The 17006-nt window shown below is 44.0% G+C and overlaps 1 protein-coding gene across 1 annotated transcript in view; it reads right to left on the bottom strand.

Annotated features, from left to right (window-relative positions):
• pxnb (paxillin b) overlaps positions 1-17006 on the bottom strand; it is a 144949-nt gene that overhangs the window by 26014 nt on the left and 101929 nt on the right. The window contains exon 6 of the mRNA XM_034169711.1: positions 15911-16025. Within this exon, the coding sequence (XP_034025602.1) occupies positions 15911-16025 (115 nt within the window). The remainder of the gene's footprint in view (positions 1-15910; positions 16026-17006) is intronic.

Here is a 17006-nt window from a genome sequence, read left to right as displayed (position 1 = left end):
CTTGTGGGTCGTATAAATTTGGTCAAGATGGTGACCCTCCCAAGATTTCTTTATTTATTTCAGCACCTTCCTATTCTTCTTAATAAATCTTTTTTTGATACGTTGGATAGACTGATTTCAGCCTTTCTCTGGGGAGGCAAGCCAGCCAGAATTCGAAAGTCGGTTTTGCAGTCTCCAAGGGACAAAGGGGGTTTTGCCTTGCCCATTTTTAGATATTACTACTGGGCAGCCAATGTGCAGAAGCTTTTTTTTTGGATGTGCGATGAGAAAGATCAAGTGCCTGGTTGGGTACATTTGGAGAAGAGCTCATGCCCATTTTATTTGCGCTCGATTTTGTGTTCTCAACTTCCACTTCCACTCTCGCGGTTGGTTGGCTGTCCGGTAGTGTTGACCACCTTAAAAATCTGGAACCAATTAAGGAAACAATTTGAGCTTGTAGGCCACTCTGTTCTAACTTCTGTATACAGAAATTGTGTCTTTGAACCATCTAGAACTGATCCAGCATCGGGCCTGGCACGGTAATGGTATAAATTCAGTGAATGACTTATACATAGGCAATATATTTTCATCATTCGAACAACTGTCTACTACTTATAACCTCCCAAATAGTCTTTTTTTCCGTTTTTTTCAGATCAGGGCCTTTGTTAAAAAAAAATATTCCCACATTTTCCGAACCGTCCTCCAGAAACCTTATTAGAAGCCCTACTCTCTACAGATCCAATAGCTAAAGGATGTATCTCGGTTTTATATAAGTCAATCTGGTCAGCATCTTCAGCGTCCCTCAACGCAATCAAGAATGCATGAGAAGAAAGCCTTAATATTACACTTAATGAGCAACAGTGGAAATCTGCTTTGTCTCTTATTCATGCAACATCTATTTGTTCCCGTCATAGATTGATTCAATGCAAGGTCTTTTTTAGGGTTCATTATACGAAGGCGAGATTAGCAAAAATGTTTCACTCTGTTAGCGATACTTGTGACAAATGCAATATGACACCAGCAAATCACACATATGTTTTGGCTATGTTCCAAGCTGGGACCATTTTGGACATACGTTTTTGATGTGCTGAGTAGGGCCTATCACTGCACCATTACCCCCAATTCCATTTCAGCAATCTTTGGTTTTCCCCCTATTTCAGGCCTGCCAAAAGCACTTAAACGGGCCCTGGCGTTCACTACGCTTCTTGCGACGGAGGCTGATTCTTTTGAATTGGAAATTGCCCCATGCCCCTTCACATGCCCGCTGGGTTCGTGAAGTACTTTACAACCTTAAATTAGAGAAGCTGAGGTTTTCAATTAATGGCTCTGTTAAAACTTTCCATAACACCTGGGATCCTTTTTTTTTTTTTTTTTTTTTTTTTTTTTTTTACAATATATCGACTCACGGAATATTGCATACGTTTTGGAGGATGATTAGAATGGATGTTTTTTTTTTTTTGCGATGGGTGTCTATTTGGCCCTTATAGGGAGGAGGTGGGTGGGGGGGGGGTACTGACATGTAGCAATTTTTGTAAAGTGAATTAATGTTTAAATTGTTCTGTGCTATATGTTGGGTTCAATTTTAAAAAGTTAAAAAATAAAGTTGGAAAAAACATAGATGCCAACGTGCACATGGAGTTTAGAGTAAATTACGAACATTTTGCAGCTGCGTCGGCTGACTGACTCCACTGTACTTACGCTTGCTCTGATATTCGCAAAGAAACTCTCTGGGATGCTGAAGCCACAATCAGCTTTATAATGTGTGAATGGAAACAAGATTTTCCACAATATGACCCCTTGACGTGCAGTAAAACCACAAATGCTCAAGTATTAAAAAGCTGAGTTCCAGCTTGCTTCTCTTCTTACTAGCCTCTGTCTGATCATCTATTTTCTCAGACCGTATTAAGCGCTCACACGGCAAGATTTAAAATTGTCTGTAGGTTTCAAATACCTGAGAGACCACACACATGGAGATAAAACATCATAGATCTAACAGTTTTGGTTGTACAGTGTGTACACGGTAAAGAAAACACACCACACATGAAGATTTCTCACACAAACATTTGCCCTATTAAGGTTCCAAATCCCACAGAATCTCACAAAACTTTGAAGAGTCTGCCGCTCTGTGAAATGTCAGGAACACTGAGAAGTGCACTGAGACGCTATGATCAGGTTGAACTTTAACCGCCGCACACGGACAACAGCATTAACATCGCAACACAAAACTCTTTGTATAATGTGCCTAAAACTCTGGTGAAAATATTATCTGGGTTTTTAGATGTTACTATTGTGTTTGCTTTATGTAAACATGTGAGAAGCTCAGGTTGTTTCTCCGTTATTTTCAATGGGAATTGCTGTGAGCCGCGATCGCTTCCTGTTGATGTCATTCTGCGGGAATGTGAAGTTTGCGCTAACGTCCCGATTATTGTCCTTGACATCACGGTTTGTCCAGTTTGTTCCAGAGTAATATACAGTAGTGTTCAGAATAATAGTAGTGCTATGTGACTAAAAAAGATTAATTCAGATTGAGTATATTTCTTATTGTTACATGGGAAACAAGGTAACAGTAGATTCAGTAGATTCTCACAAATCCATCAAGACCAAGCATTCATGATATGCACACTCTTAAGGCTATGAAATTGGGCTATTATTAAAAAAAAGTAGAAAAGGGGGTATTCACAATAATAGTAGCATCTGCTGTTGACACTACAAACTCAAAACTATTATGTTCAAACTGCTTTTTTAGCAATCCTGTGAATCACGAAACTAGTAATTAGTTGTATAACCACAGTTTTCATAATTTCTTCACATCTGCGAGGCATTCATTTTGTTGGTTTGGAAACAAGATTTTGCTCGTTTACTAGTGTGCTTGGGGTCATTGTCTTGTTGAAACACCCATTTCAAGGGCATGTCCTCTTCAGCATAAGGCAACATGACCTCTTCAAGTATTTTGACATATCCAAACTGATCCATGATACCCGGTAAGCAATATATAGGCCCAACAGCATAGTAGGAGAAACATGCCCATATCATGATGCTTGCACCACCATGCTTCACTGTCTTCACTGTGAACTGTGGCTTTAATTCAGAGTTTGGGGGTTGTCTCACAAACTGTCTGTGGCCCTTGGACCAAAAAAGAACAATTTTACTCTCATCAGTCCACAAAATATTCCTCCATTTCTCTATAGGCCAGTTGATGTGTTCTTTGGCAAATTGTAACCTCTTCTGCACATGTCTTTTATTTAACAGAGGGACTTTGCAGGGGATTCTTGCAAATAAATTAGCTTCACACAGGCGTCTTCTAACTGTCACAGCACTTACAGGTAACTCCAGACTGTCTTTGATCATCCTGGAGCTGATCAATGGGTGAGCCTTTGCCATTCTGGTTATTCTTCTATCCATTTTGATGGTTGTTTTCCATTTTCTTCCACACGTCTCTGGTTTGTTTGTCCATTTTAAAGCATTGGAGATCATTGTAGATGAACAGCCCATAATTTTCTGCACCTGCATATAGGTTTTCCCCTCTCCAATCAACTTTTTAATCAAACTACACTGTTCTTCTGTCTTGAACATCCCATTTTCCTCAGGCTTTCAAAGAGAAACACATGTTCAACAGTCGCTGGCTTCATCCTTACATAGGGGACACCTGATTCACACCTGTTTGTTCCACAAAACTGACGAACTCACTGACTGAATGCCACACTACTATTATTGTGAACACTCCCTTTTCTACTTTTTTGTACTAATAGCCCAATTTCATAGCCTTAAGAGTGTGCATATCATGAATGCTTGGTCTTGTTGGATTTCTGAGAATCTACTGAATCTACTGGTACCTTGTTTACCATGTAACAATAAGAAATATACTCAAAACCTGGATTAATCTTTTTAGTCACATAGCATTACTATTATTTGGAACACTACTGTATATAAAATGTATGAAATTCACTTTGCATTTATTAAATTCCACGCAGGTTAAATGCATACATACTCATGCATTGGTACCATATTCTACTTCTACCTCATTGTCTTATTTTATTGTATTGTTAAAAGTACTACTATTATTGCTTATCCTTGCACACGCTGTTTTCCTCTACTCGCACCCATCTTGTGTGTTTTTTTTAAGAGCTGACGTAACGTGAATTTCTCCACTGTGAGATCAATAAAGTCTTATCTTAAATGTAGCAGACACAGATTATTTGAAATACGAGGTCTGTGATAAAACTAATATACCTTTTTATTTTTTTCAAAAACTATATGGATTTGAATCACGTGCGATTACATCAGACAACTTTGAACCCTCGTGCACATGCGTGAGTTTTTTCACGCCTGTCGGTTACGTCATTCACCTGTGGGCTGGCTTTGAGTGAGGAGTGGTCCACCCCTCCCGTCGGAATCTCTGTCTGACAACTTCCTGAGAGACTGGCGCTTTGCTTGATCAAAATTTTTTCAAAAACTGTGAGGCACATTGAAGTGGACACCATTCGAGAAATTCAGCTGGTTTTCTGTGAAAATTTTAACGGCTGATGAGAGATTATGGAGTCTTACTGTCGCTTTAAGGACTGCCCACGGAGCGGGACGTCGCGACGCGCCTTGAGCCGCCCTCGTCTGCCTGTTTCGAGCTGAAAACTTCCAAATTTAAGCCTCTGTTGACCCAGGATGTCGTGAGAGAACAGAGAACTTTCAGAAGAGGTCGGGATCAGCAGTTTATCCGGACATTCCACTGTTAAAGCAGACTTTATTAATGAAAGACGTGCAGACGGGTCCGCGCGTCGGGACAGGAAAAACACCTCCGTGTTGATAACCATTTGTAAAAACCAGGCGGCTTTTGATGGCTTTCAGTTGAGTGAGTATCTGAGAAATTGGTTAACAGCTGGACATGTTCCAACTTGTCCTTAAGGCTTCCAACGGAGGTGTTTTTTCTGTGGCGAAGCGCGGCGCTGGCTGCGTCCCGATGCGCGGACCTGTCCGCACTTTCTTTCATTACAAAATCTCCTTTAACAGTGGAATGTCCGGATAAACTGCTGATCCCGACCTCTTCTGAAAGTTCTCTGTTCTCTCACGATATCCTGGGTCAACAGAGGCTTAAATTTGGAAGTTTTCAGCTCGAAACAGGCAGACAAGGGCGGCTCAAGGCGCGTCGCGACGTCCCGCTCCGTGGGCAGTCCTTAAAGCGACAGTAAGACTCCATAATCTCTCATCAGCCGTTAAAATTTTCACAGAAAACCAGCTGAATTTCTCGAATGGTGTCCACTTCAATGTGCCTCACAGTTTTTGAAAAAATTTTGATCAAGCAAAGCGCCAGTCTCTCAGGAAGTTGTCAGACAGAGATTCCGACGGGAGGGGTGGACCACTCCTCACTCAAAGCCAGCCCACAGGTGAATGACGTAACCGACAGGCGTGAAAAAACTCACGCATGTGCACGAGGGTTCAAAGTTGTCTGATGTAATCGCACGTGATTCAAATCCATATAGTTTTTGAAAAAAAATAAAAAGGTATATTAGTTTTATCACAGACCTCGTATTTCAAATAATCTGTGTCTGCTACATTTAAGATAAGACTTTATTGATCTCACAGTGGAGAAATTCACGTTACGTCAGCTCTTAAAAAAAACACACAAGATGGGTGCGAGTAGAGGAAAACAGCGTGTGCAAGGATAAGCAATAATAGTAGTACTTTTAACAATACAATAAAATAAGACAATGAGGTAGAAGTAGAATATGGTACCAATGCATGAGTATGTATGCATTTAACCTGCGTGGAATTTAATAAATGCAAAGTGAATTTCATACATTTTATATACAGTAGTGTTCCAAATAATAGTAATGCTATGTGACTAAAAAGATTAATCCAGGTTTTGAGTATATTTCTTATTGTTACATGGTAAACAAGGTACCAGTAGATTCAGCAGATTCTCAGAAATCCAACAAGACCAAGCATTCATGATATGCACACTCTTAAGGCTATGAAATTCCTGGGTCAACAGAGGCTTAAATTTGGAAGCTTTCAGCTCAAAACAGGCAGACAGCAGCGGCTCAGGGCGCGTCGCGACGTCCCGCTCCGTGGGAAGTCCTTAAAGCGACAGCAAGAGTCCATAATCTCTCATCAGCCGTTAAAACTTTCACAGAAAACCAGCTGAATTTCTCGAATGGTGTCCACTTCGATGTGCCTCAGTTTTTGAAAAAAGTTTGATCAAGCAAGGCATCAGTCTCAGGAAATTCTCAGACAAAGAGATTCCGACGGGAGGGGTGGACCACTCCTCACTCAAAGCCAGCCCACAGGCGAATGACGTAACCGACAGGCGTGAAAAAACTCTTGCATGCCCACGAGGGTTCAAGCTTGTCTGATGTAATCGCACGTGATTCAAATCCATATAGTTTTTGAAAAAAATAAAAAGGTCCGTTACTTTTCTCACAGACCTCGTATTTGTTTTAGCAAGTTTTCAGAGTTTCATGCAGTAGTCTCTTATTAATGTGATGAAAAGCATAAAAAATTACATTTTAGTAGTATAATGTTCACTTGCAATCATCGTCTGACTACAGCGACTCTGGCGTGCAAGGGATTATGGGATATCTCAATAGGGCGAATTCCCCGGTCAGACAGGAAATCTCGCAAATCCTCTAGGGATTAAACATGACGTCAGAGTAAACAAACATGGTGGACGAGAAAGAAGCAACAGAGATAGCTTGTGGACTATTTCTAACATCCATCCATCCATTTTCTTCCGCTTTATCCGGCGTCGGGTTGCAGGGGCAGCAGCTCAAGCAAAGCCGCCCAAACCTACCGATCCACACACATCTCCCCCAGCTCTTCCGGGGGAACCCCAAGGTGTTCCCAAGCCAGCCGAGAGATGTAGTCCCTCCAGCGTGTCCTGGGTCTTCCCCGGGGCCTCCTCCCAGTGGGACGTGCCCGGAACACCTCTCCAGCGAGGCATCCAGGGGGCATCCGGAAAAGATGCCCGAGCCACATCAACTGACTCCTTTCGACGTGGAGGAGCAGCGGCTCGACTCCGAGCTCCTCCCGAGTGACCGAGCTCCTTACCCTATCTCTAAGGGAGCGCCCAGCCACCCTGCGGAGGAAACTCATCTCGGCCGCTTGTACTCGCGATCTCGTTCTTTCGGTCATGAGCCAAATCTCATGACCATAGGTGAGGATCGGAACGTAGATCGATCGGTAAATCAATCAATCAATCAATTTTTTTATATAGCGCCAAATCACAACAAACAGTTGCGCCAAGGCGCTTTATATTGTAAGGCAAGGCCATACAATAATTATGTAAAACCCCAACGGTCAAAACGACCCCCTGTGAGCAAGCACTTGGCTACAGTGGGAAGGAAAAACTCCCTTTTAACAGGAAGAAACCTCCAGCAGAACCAGGCTCAGGGAGGGGCAGTCTTCTGCTGGGACTGGTTGGGGCTGAGGGAGAGAACCAGGAAAAAGACATGCTGTGGAGGGGAGCAGAGATCGATCACTAATGATTAAATGCAGAGTGGTGCATACAGAGCAAAAAGAGAAAGAAACAGTGCATCATGGGAACCCCCCAGCAGTCTACGTCTATAGCAGCATAACTAAGGGATGGTTCAGGGTCACCTGATCCAGCCCTAACTATAAGCTTTAGCAAAAAGGAAAATTTTAAGCCTAATCTTAAAAGTAGGGAGGGTGTCTGTCTCCCTGATCTGAATTGGGAGCTGGTTCCACAGGAGAGGAGCCTGAAAGCTGAAGGCTCTGCCTCCCATTCTACTCTTACAAACCCTAGGAACTACAAGTAAGCCTGCAGTCTGAGAGCGAAGCGCTCTATTGGGGTGATATGGTACTACGAGGTCCCTAAGATAAGATGGGACCTGATTATTCAAAACCTTATAAGTAAGAAGAAGAATTTTAAATTCTATTCTAGAATTAACAGGAAGCCAATGAAGAGAGGCCAAATCGACAGCTTTGCTCCCCTACTCAGCTCTCTCTTCACCACGACGGTCTGATACAGCGACAGCATCACTGCAGATGCTGCACCGATCCGTCTATCGATCTCACGCTCCATCCGTCCCTCACTCGTGAACAAGACCCTGAGATACTTAAACTCCTCCACTTGAGGCAAGGACACTCCACCGACCTGAAGAGGGCAAAGGAACCTTTTTCTGGTCGAAAACAATGGCCTCGGATTTGGAGGTGCTGATTTTCATCCCAGACGCTTCACACTCGGCTGGAAACCGCCCCAGTGCACGCTGAAGGTCCTGATTTGACGAAGCCAACAGAACCACATTGTCCGCAAACAGCAGAGACAAGATTCTGTGGTTCCCAAACCAGACCCCCTCTACACCCTGGCTGCACCTAGAAATTCTGTCCATAAAAATAATGAACAGAACCAGTGACAAAGGGCAGCCCTGGCGGAGGCCAACGTGCACTGGAAACAGGTTTGACTACTGGCAATGCGAACCAAGCTCCTGCTGCGGTCATACAGGGACCAGATAGCCCTTAGGAAAGGACCCCGGACCCTGTACTCCCGGAACACTCCCACAGGGTGCCCCGAGGGACACGGTCGAACGCCTTCTTTAGATCCACAAAACACATGTGGACTGGCTGGGCGAACTCCCATGAAGCCTCGAGCACCCGATGGAGAGTGTAGAGCTGGTCCAGTGTGCCGCGACCAGGACGAAAACCACACTGCTCCTCCTGAATCTGAGGTTCAACCATCGGTCGAATTCTCCTCTCCAGTACTCTGGAATAGACCTTACCGGGGAGGCAGAGGAGTGTGATACCCCTATAGTCAGAACACACCCTCCGGTCCCCATTCTTAAACAGAGGGACCACCACCCCGGTCTGCCAATCCAGAGGCACTATCCCCGATCGCCATGCGATGTTGCAGAGGCGTGTCAGCCAAGACAGCCCCACAACATCCAGAGACTTAAGGTCCTCAGGACGGACTTCATCCACCCCAGGGGCCTTGCCACCGAGGAGCTTTCTAACCACCTCGGTGACTTCGGAATGGGTAATGGATGAGTCCACCTCTGAGTCCCTAGTCTCTGCTTCCTCTTCGGAAGATGTGACGATGGGATTGAGGAGATCCTCGAAGTACTCCTTCCACCACCCGACAACATCCCCAGTCAGGGTCAACAGCTCCCCACCCGCACCGTAAACAGTGCTGGTGGAGAGGTGCTTCTGCCTCCCGAGGCGTCGGACGGTTTGCCAGAATCTCTTCGAGGCCGACCGATAGTCCTCCTCCATAGCCTCCCCAAACTCCTCCCAGACCCGAGTTTTTGCCTCTGCAACCGCACGGGCTGTGGCACGCTTGGCCTGCCGGTACCTGTCAGCTGTCTCTGGCATCCCACCTACCAACAAAGATAAGTAGGACTCCTTCTTCAGCTTGACGGCATCCCTTACTTCCGGTGTCCACGACCAGGTTCGGGGATTGCCGCCGCGACAGGCACCAGAGACCTTGCGACCACAGCTACGAGCAGCCGCATTGACAATGGAGGTGGAGAACATGGTCCACTCGGACTCCATGTCTCCAACCTCCCCCGGGATCTGGGAGAAGCTCTCCCGGAGGTGGGAGTTGAAGACCTCGCCGATAGAGGGTTCCGCCAGTCGTTCCCGGCAGACCCTCACGATACATTTGGGCCTGCCAGGTCTGACCGGCTTCCTACCCTCCCAGCGGATCCAACTCACCACCAGGTGGTGATCAGTCGACAGCTCTGCCCCTCTCTTCACTCGAGTGTCGGAGACACGTGGCCGAAGGTCAGATGATACGACTACAAAGTCGATCATTGACCTCCGGCTCAGGGTGTCCTGGTGCCACGTGCACTTATGGACACCCTTGTGCTCGAACATGGTGTTCGTGATGGACAAACTGTGACTAGCACAGAAGACCAACAACTGAACACCACTCGAGTTCAGATCAAGGAGGCCGTGCTTCCCGATCACCCCCCTCCAGGTCTCACTGTCTCACTGTTCAGAACCTCCATGACCAGTAAAAGATCAAGGACCGAGACGTCGCCCAGTATGGCGGAGCCAGGGTCCCACTCTGGGTGGGTACCAAACTCCTGGAGAGAGGCTGGATGCTTCATTTTTCTGGCGTCGCCCACGGGGCGAGGCAGAGAGCTGGGGTCGCATTGCTTATTGCTCCACAGCTCAGTCGCCAAGTGTTGGAGTTCACTCCGGTGAACGAGAGGGTCGCGCCCTACGTCTTCGGGTCGGGGACAGGTCTCTCACTGTCGGGTATTCTGCGGCAGTGCAGAGTACCCGACCTTCCTGGAGTCCCTGGGAGGGGTACTAGATAGCGCTCCGACTAGGGACTCCATTGTTCTCCTGGGGGATTTCAACGCCCACGTGGGCGGCGACAGTGAGACCTATTTCTAACAAAGAAAAAAAAAAATCATACAAAAAGAAAAGGCGTTGGTAAAAGGAGTGGAGACAGTGCGGCCATTTTGATTTTGGAATCCGCTCCGTGCATCTGTCACTTCGCTTTCTGATTGGCTCCACGTCATATTCAGCAGGCTGCGTGCTTGTTTGTGGTCAGAGGACACCACACACGCTGCGATATTGGGCCAAGATGATCCAACATGTGGAATATCCATGATGTTTGGTCTGAGTGCTCCTGACGTCCTTCCAAGCAGACTAGAGCACTCTTAACACACCGCACGTGGCAGGAATATCTGATAAGATTATCTTTAGCGCCATCGTGATATTCAGGGCATCCTTAAGATTGTTGAAAGAGGAAGATCAAAATCAGCATAATTATCTTGCCGTGTGAACAAGGCATGACAAAACATTGATTATTAAAGGGGGGGTACGTTTTGTGTCAATACCATGCTGCAGGTTCAGCGCGTTTCTATGAATCTACTGCTGATTATTTATGAATACCATATTTTCTGAAGTGTATCTATCATATATACAGTTGTATGCAAAGGTTTGGGCACCCCTGATAATTTTCATGATTTTCCTTTATAAATCATTGGTTGTCTGGATCAGAAATTTCAGTTAAATATATCATATAGCAGATGAACACACTGATATTTGAGAAGTGAAATGAAGTTTCTACAACCCCTGGCAAAAATTATGGAATCACCGGCCTCGGAGGATGTTCATTCAGTTGTTTAATTTTGTAGAAAAAAAGCAGATCACAGACATGACACAAAACTAAAGTCATTTCAAATGGCAACTTTCTGGCTTTGAGAAAAACTATAAGAAATCAGGAAAAATAATTGTGGCAGTCAGTAACGGTTACTTTTTTAGAACAAGCAGAGGGAAAAAAATATGGAATCACTCAATTCTGAGGAAAAACTTATGGAATCATGAAAAACAAAAGAACGCTCCAACACATCACTAGTATTTTGTTGCACCACCTCTGGCTTTTATAACAGCTTGCAGTCTCTGAGGCATGGACTTAATGAGTGACAAACAGTACTCTTCTTCAATCTGGCTCCAACCTTCTCTGATTGCTGTTGCCAGATCAGCTTTGCAGGTTGGAGCCTTGTCATGGACCATTTTCTTCAACTTCCACCAAAGATTTTCAATTTGATTAAGAGCCGGACTATTTGCAGGCCATGACATTGACCCTATGTATCTTTTTGCAAGGAATGTTTTCACAGTTTTTGCTCTATGGCAAGATGCATTATCATCGTGAAAAATGATTTCATCATCCCCAAACATCCTTTCAATTGATGGGATAAGAAAAGTGTCCAAAATATCAATGTAAACTTGTGCATTTATTGATGATGTAATGACAGCCATCTCCCCAGTGCCTTTACCTGACATGCAGCCCCATATCATCACTGAGTGTGGAAATTTACATGTTCTCTTCAGGAAGTCATCTTTATAAATCTCATTGGAACGGCACCAAACAAAAGTTCCAGCATCATCACCTTGCCCAATGCAGATTCGAGATTCATCACTGAATATGACTTTCATCCAGTCATCCACAGTCCATGATTGCTTTTCCTTAGCCCATTGTAACCTTGTTTTTTTCTGTTTAGGTGTTAATGATGGCTTTCGTTTAGCTTTTCTGTATGTAAATCCCATTTCCTTTAGGCGGTTTCTTACAGTTCGGTCACAGACGTTGACTCCAGTTTCCACCCATTTGTTTTGTTGTGCGTTTTCGATTTTTGAGACATATTGCTTTAAGTTTTCTGTCTTGACGTTTTGATGTCTTCCTTGGTCTACCAGTATGTTTGCCTTTAACAACCTTCCCATGTTGTTTGTATTTGGTCCAGAGTTTAGACACAGCTGACTGTGAACAACCAACATCTTTTGCAACATTGCGTGATGATTTACCCTCTTTTAAGAGTTTGATAATCCTCTCCTTTGTTTCAATTGACATCTCTCATGTTGGAGCCATGATTCATGTCAGTCCACTTGGTGCAACAGCTCTCCAAGGTTTGATCACTCCTTTTTAGATGCAGACTAACGAGCAGATCTGATTTGATGCAGGTGTTAGTTTTGGGGATGAAAATTTACAGGGTGATGCCATAATTTATTCCTCAGAACTGAGTGAGTCCATATTTTTTTCCCTCTGTTTGGTCTAAAAAAGTAACCGTTACTGACTGCCACAATTATTTTTCCTGATTTCTTATAGTGTTTCTTAAAGCCAGGAAGTTGCCATTTGAAATGACTTTAGTTTTGTGTCATGTCTGTGATCTGCCTTTTTTCTACAAAATTAAACAACTGAATGAACATCCTCCGAGGCCGGTGATTCCATAATTATTGCCAGGGGTTGTAGTATTTACAGAAAGTGTGCAATAATTATTCATACAAAATTAGGCAGGTGCATAAATTTGGGCACCCTTGTCATTTTATTGATTTGAATACATTTAGCACTAATTATTGGAACACAAAATTGGTTTGGTCAGCTCACTGACCCTTGACGCCCTTACACAGGTGAATCCAATCATAAGAAAGGGTAGCTAAGGTGGCCATTTGCAAATGTTTCCCCTCTTTGCATCTCTTCTAATGAGTGGCAACATGGGAGCCTCTAAACAACTCTCGAATGACCTGAAAACAAAGATTGTTCAACATCACGCTTTAAGGGAAGGATACAAAAAGCTATCTCAGAGATTTCAGCTGTCAGTTTCCACTCTGAGGAACATAGTGAGGAAATGGAAAACCACAGGCACAGTACTATTTACGGCCCGAAGTGGCAGGACAAGAAAAATCTCAGATAAGCTGAAGCGAAGGATAGTGAGAACAGTCATAGTCAACCCACAGACCTGCTCCAAAGACCTACAACATGATCTTGCTGCAGATAGTGTCTCTGTGCATCATTCAACGATACAGCGCACTTTGCACAAAGAGATGCTGTATGACGCTGTAATGCAGAGGAAGCCTTTTCTGTGTACACGCCACAAACAAAATCACTTCAGGTATGTTCAAGCACATTTGGACAAGCCAGCCTCATTTTGGAATAAGGTGCTGTGGACTGATGAAACTAAAATTGAGTTATTTGGACATAACAAGGGGTGGTATGCATGACTGAAAAGAACACAGCATTCCAAGAAAAACACTTGCTACCTACAGTAAAATTTGGACGTGGTTCCATCATGCTGTGGGGCTGTGTGGCCAGGGCAGGTACTGCGAATCTTGTTAAAGTTGAGGGTCACATGGATTCCAGTCAATATCAGTGTATTCTTGAGAACAATGTTCATGGATCAGTGACAAAGTTGAAGTTGCACTGGGCTGGATCTTTCAACACGACAACGACCTTAAATACTGCTCAAAATCTACTAAGGCATTCATGCAGAGGAACAAGTACAACATTCTGAATGGCCATCTCAGTCCCCAGACCTGAATATTATTGAAAAACTGTGGTGTGATTTTAAGCAGGTTGTTATAAAACGAAAATCATGGAAATCATCAGGGGTGCTCAAACATTTACATACAACTGTGTGTGTGTATGTGTATATATATATATATATATATATATATATATATATATATATATATATATATATATATATATATATATATATATATATAAATAAAAAATACATTTTTTTTATTTTTTTTGTACTAGTTTTGGAGGCCCTGTGGCTTATATATCAAAAAATGCATGCATTTGTTAATAATAGATAATAATTAGCCCTTTCCAGGAATAAAGGCACTCAATAAAAACTCCAATTATAACAGAATAAATGCCAATAATAAAACGACATAACTCAAAAATTCTGCATTAAATAGTTGATAATACAGAAAAAAGGATGACTTATATGCTGGTGCAACTTATGTTTTTTCTCCCTCTTCAAGAGACATTTTTTGACAGATGTGACTTATACTACAGAAAATACGGTAATCATGCTCAGCAGCTGAGATATGAGTGAAACATACGTAACCTGTGGCAAAGGTAATTATGGTTTCATTTCAGCTGTTAACACAGATGATAGAAACTCTCTATGATCAATATTATCAGAGACTAGAGAAGCAGAAACTAGCTGACTGCAAAACACACAAGTCTCACAAGCAAAGTGTCACGCAGCCCGGAGGTTGAGATGCATACATGTCCAGATGCTGAGACTCTGTCTATGTTTGGAGGCTGCAGCAGGGGCAGGTCTAAAGCTACGTCAGGGGTCCCGGGGCATGAAGATGGCGTCATTGACTCGTCCATCCAGCTGGCCTCTGTCAGCGGGGTCATGCTGCCGTCTGTGTAAGGCCTCTCTGTGTAAGGGGTCATGGATCCATCCAGTCCATCATGAAGGGACATGGACAGCTCCTCATCAGCCCAGTCTAAAAGATCCCCATTCCCATCCATGCCTCCATCCACAGACTCATCTGTGACAGTGTTGGTGTTGAAAGTATCGGGCTGCAGCCTGCTTCTGTCCACTGGCAGGATGAGAGCTTCCTGTACTTCATGCACCTTGCAGAGAGGGTCTGTGTCACTCTGCAGCTGATGTTGCCCCTCATGAGCTGCAGTATTGTTCTGTGCAAAACCCATTGCGAGTAACTCATCTAATTCTTCATCCAAGGATGGCTGTACCACAGGAGAGCACTGCCACTTGAGGGGGCTGGCTCTCTGAGCAGTGGGCGCGGGCTCCAGTAAGTGTCTGGTGGTGATGGTAGGGCTAGTAAAGACCACGGGAGAAGGTACCTTCACAGAGGAGACTGGAGAGGGCGAAGATGTTTTTGAGGGAAGCAGCACATGGGTTGGTGTTATCGACACGTCAGCAGGGAACGGTGAGGAGACAGAGGCTGGAGGGGTCAGGTCTTTGGTAGGAAGTGATGCAGTAAATTGAACATCCAAGTTATGAATGGAAACAGACTCCTTGCTCATAGTATCAGGGCTACAAGAGATTTTACCAACTGCAGCTGAGGGTGAAGCCCGCTCCACAGACAGACTAGGGGAGCTGGAGGGCTTGCGGTCTTGAATGGTGTTAACTGAGCTCAGTGAGGGGGTGGTGGTATTGGAAGGACTTGGGCTATTTCTTAGTAGGCTGGTGTTGGGGGGAGTGGACTGAGAGAAGACTGGCAGGCATTTGGGCTGGGATGACAGCATGCTGGCTGATACATATGTGACACAGTCCATGTCTGAGTCGCTGCCTGGAGAGAGTGAAGACACTGGACTGTGGAGAGGGGAAACAGCTGGATGGGGCACTGATACACCACCTTCTCCCCCATCCTCATCTATGTGTAGCTCTAGAACAGCAGGCAAAGGGAAGAGAGGACAGTCAGAGGCAGATGGGTAAGGCTGAATAAAGCAGGGGGAAGACACTGCAGTGGTACAGGAAGAGACTGGATGATGAGGCGAGCTGGAAGGTGCTCCTGCAGGGTCTAGAACAGAGCCCACAGAACTGGGCTAGAGGACAGACAAAAGAGACGGTAACAGTAAGAGAGACTAAAGGAAGAAGGCAGGGAATTTTTCAGAATATGACACGACTATAGACGGGTAGAGCAAGGAAGGGGGGGCTGAAACAATAAAGACCTTGTGTTCTGTGTTTTCATGGAGGACGTTTTATACCTTAAAGTCAGACAAAGAGGCCATGAGCTCATCAAGCTCCCTTGTGGCACACGAGGCTGAAATTCTGGTTTGCTGTTGAGATGGTGTGTCCAGATCAGTGTGGTGATCAGAGGGGCTAGAAAAGAGAACAAAGGTTCGACTACATCATCATCATAATAATAATAATTAATTATAATGATAATAATAAATTTTTAGATAGTGTCTCTTACCATTCTGACACAATCCTCACCTCAAAGGACCAGCGTGAACAGTAGAGACAGTAAATAAAGACTGATGCACAGTAACTTTAACCCAGCAACAAAATGTTAACATTAAGGGGAGAAAGCAGGCTCAGAGACTCAGCACAGGAGGCGGGTTTCCATTCGCCGCCCCCCCCCCAAAAAAACAGAGAACTGAAAACGTGTGCATTAAAAAAAATAAAATAAAAAAATAAAATTTTTTTTGCACTCACATGAGGTGGGTTTTTAGGTGATAAAAAAAGCCTTATTATAAAAACTGCAATGGAAACACTTTTTCTGTGATAGAGGTCACACACAGTACGTGTGAGTGAAGAAAAACACGGGGAGCTTGTTAAATGTTATTGGAGACAGCAAGATTGGATTAAAAAAACCTACATACAGAAATATTTCTGTCGACATTACTACTGGAATTAGTTCTCGTGAGAGTGACTACAATGACAGTTGCCAGAAAACAAAATGTCAATGGAAACATTGCCAATTTGCATCTACTTCTTATTCACATTCTGAAAATATCACAAAACCTTTGCATAAATCTATACTCAGTGACAAAGGTGAGCCATGGAAAAAAAAAATCTGAAAGTTTTTGGTAAGGGCAGAAGGCCCGAAGCCCCTGACGGGGGTCTGGGCCTTCTCGCCCAGAAAAATTTTAAATTTCAGATGCATTCTGCTGCATTTTCAGATCTATTTACCCACCAAAACAAAATTCCAAAAAATTACATTTTTTTGTTGGGTAAGGTCAATTTTTCCACCCCAGAAAGGAGTCTTCTCACACAACTCACATCGTCACGATAGGAGTTGTGTGAAAAGACTCTATTTTCCCATATTGGCAAGATGACAAAACTACAATCCACAATCTG

Source organism: Thalassophryne amazonica, chromosome 5 (assembly GCF_902500255.1).
Source record: "Thalassophryne amazonica chromosome 5, fThaAma1.1, whole genome shotgun sequence".
Classification (NCBI taxonomy): Eukaryota; Metazoa; Chordata; class Actinopteri; order Batrachoidiformes; family Batrachoididae; genus Thalassophryne; species Thalassophryne amazonica.
Note: the sequence above shows the minus strand (reverse complement) of the source record. Positions and strands in the feature narration are given on the sequence as shown.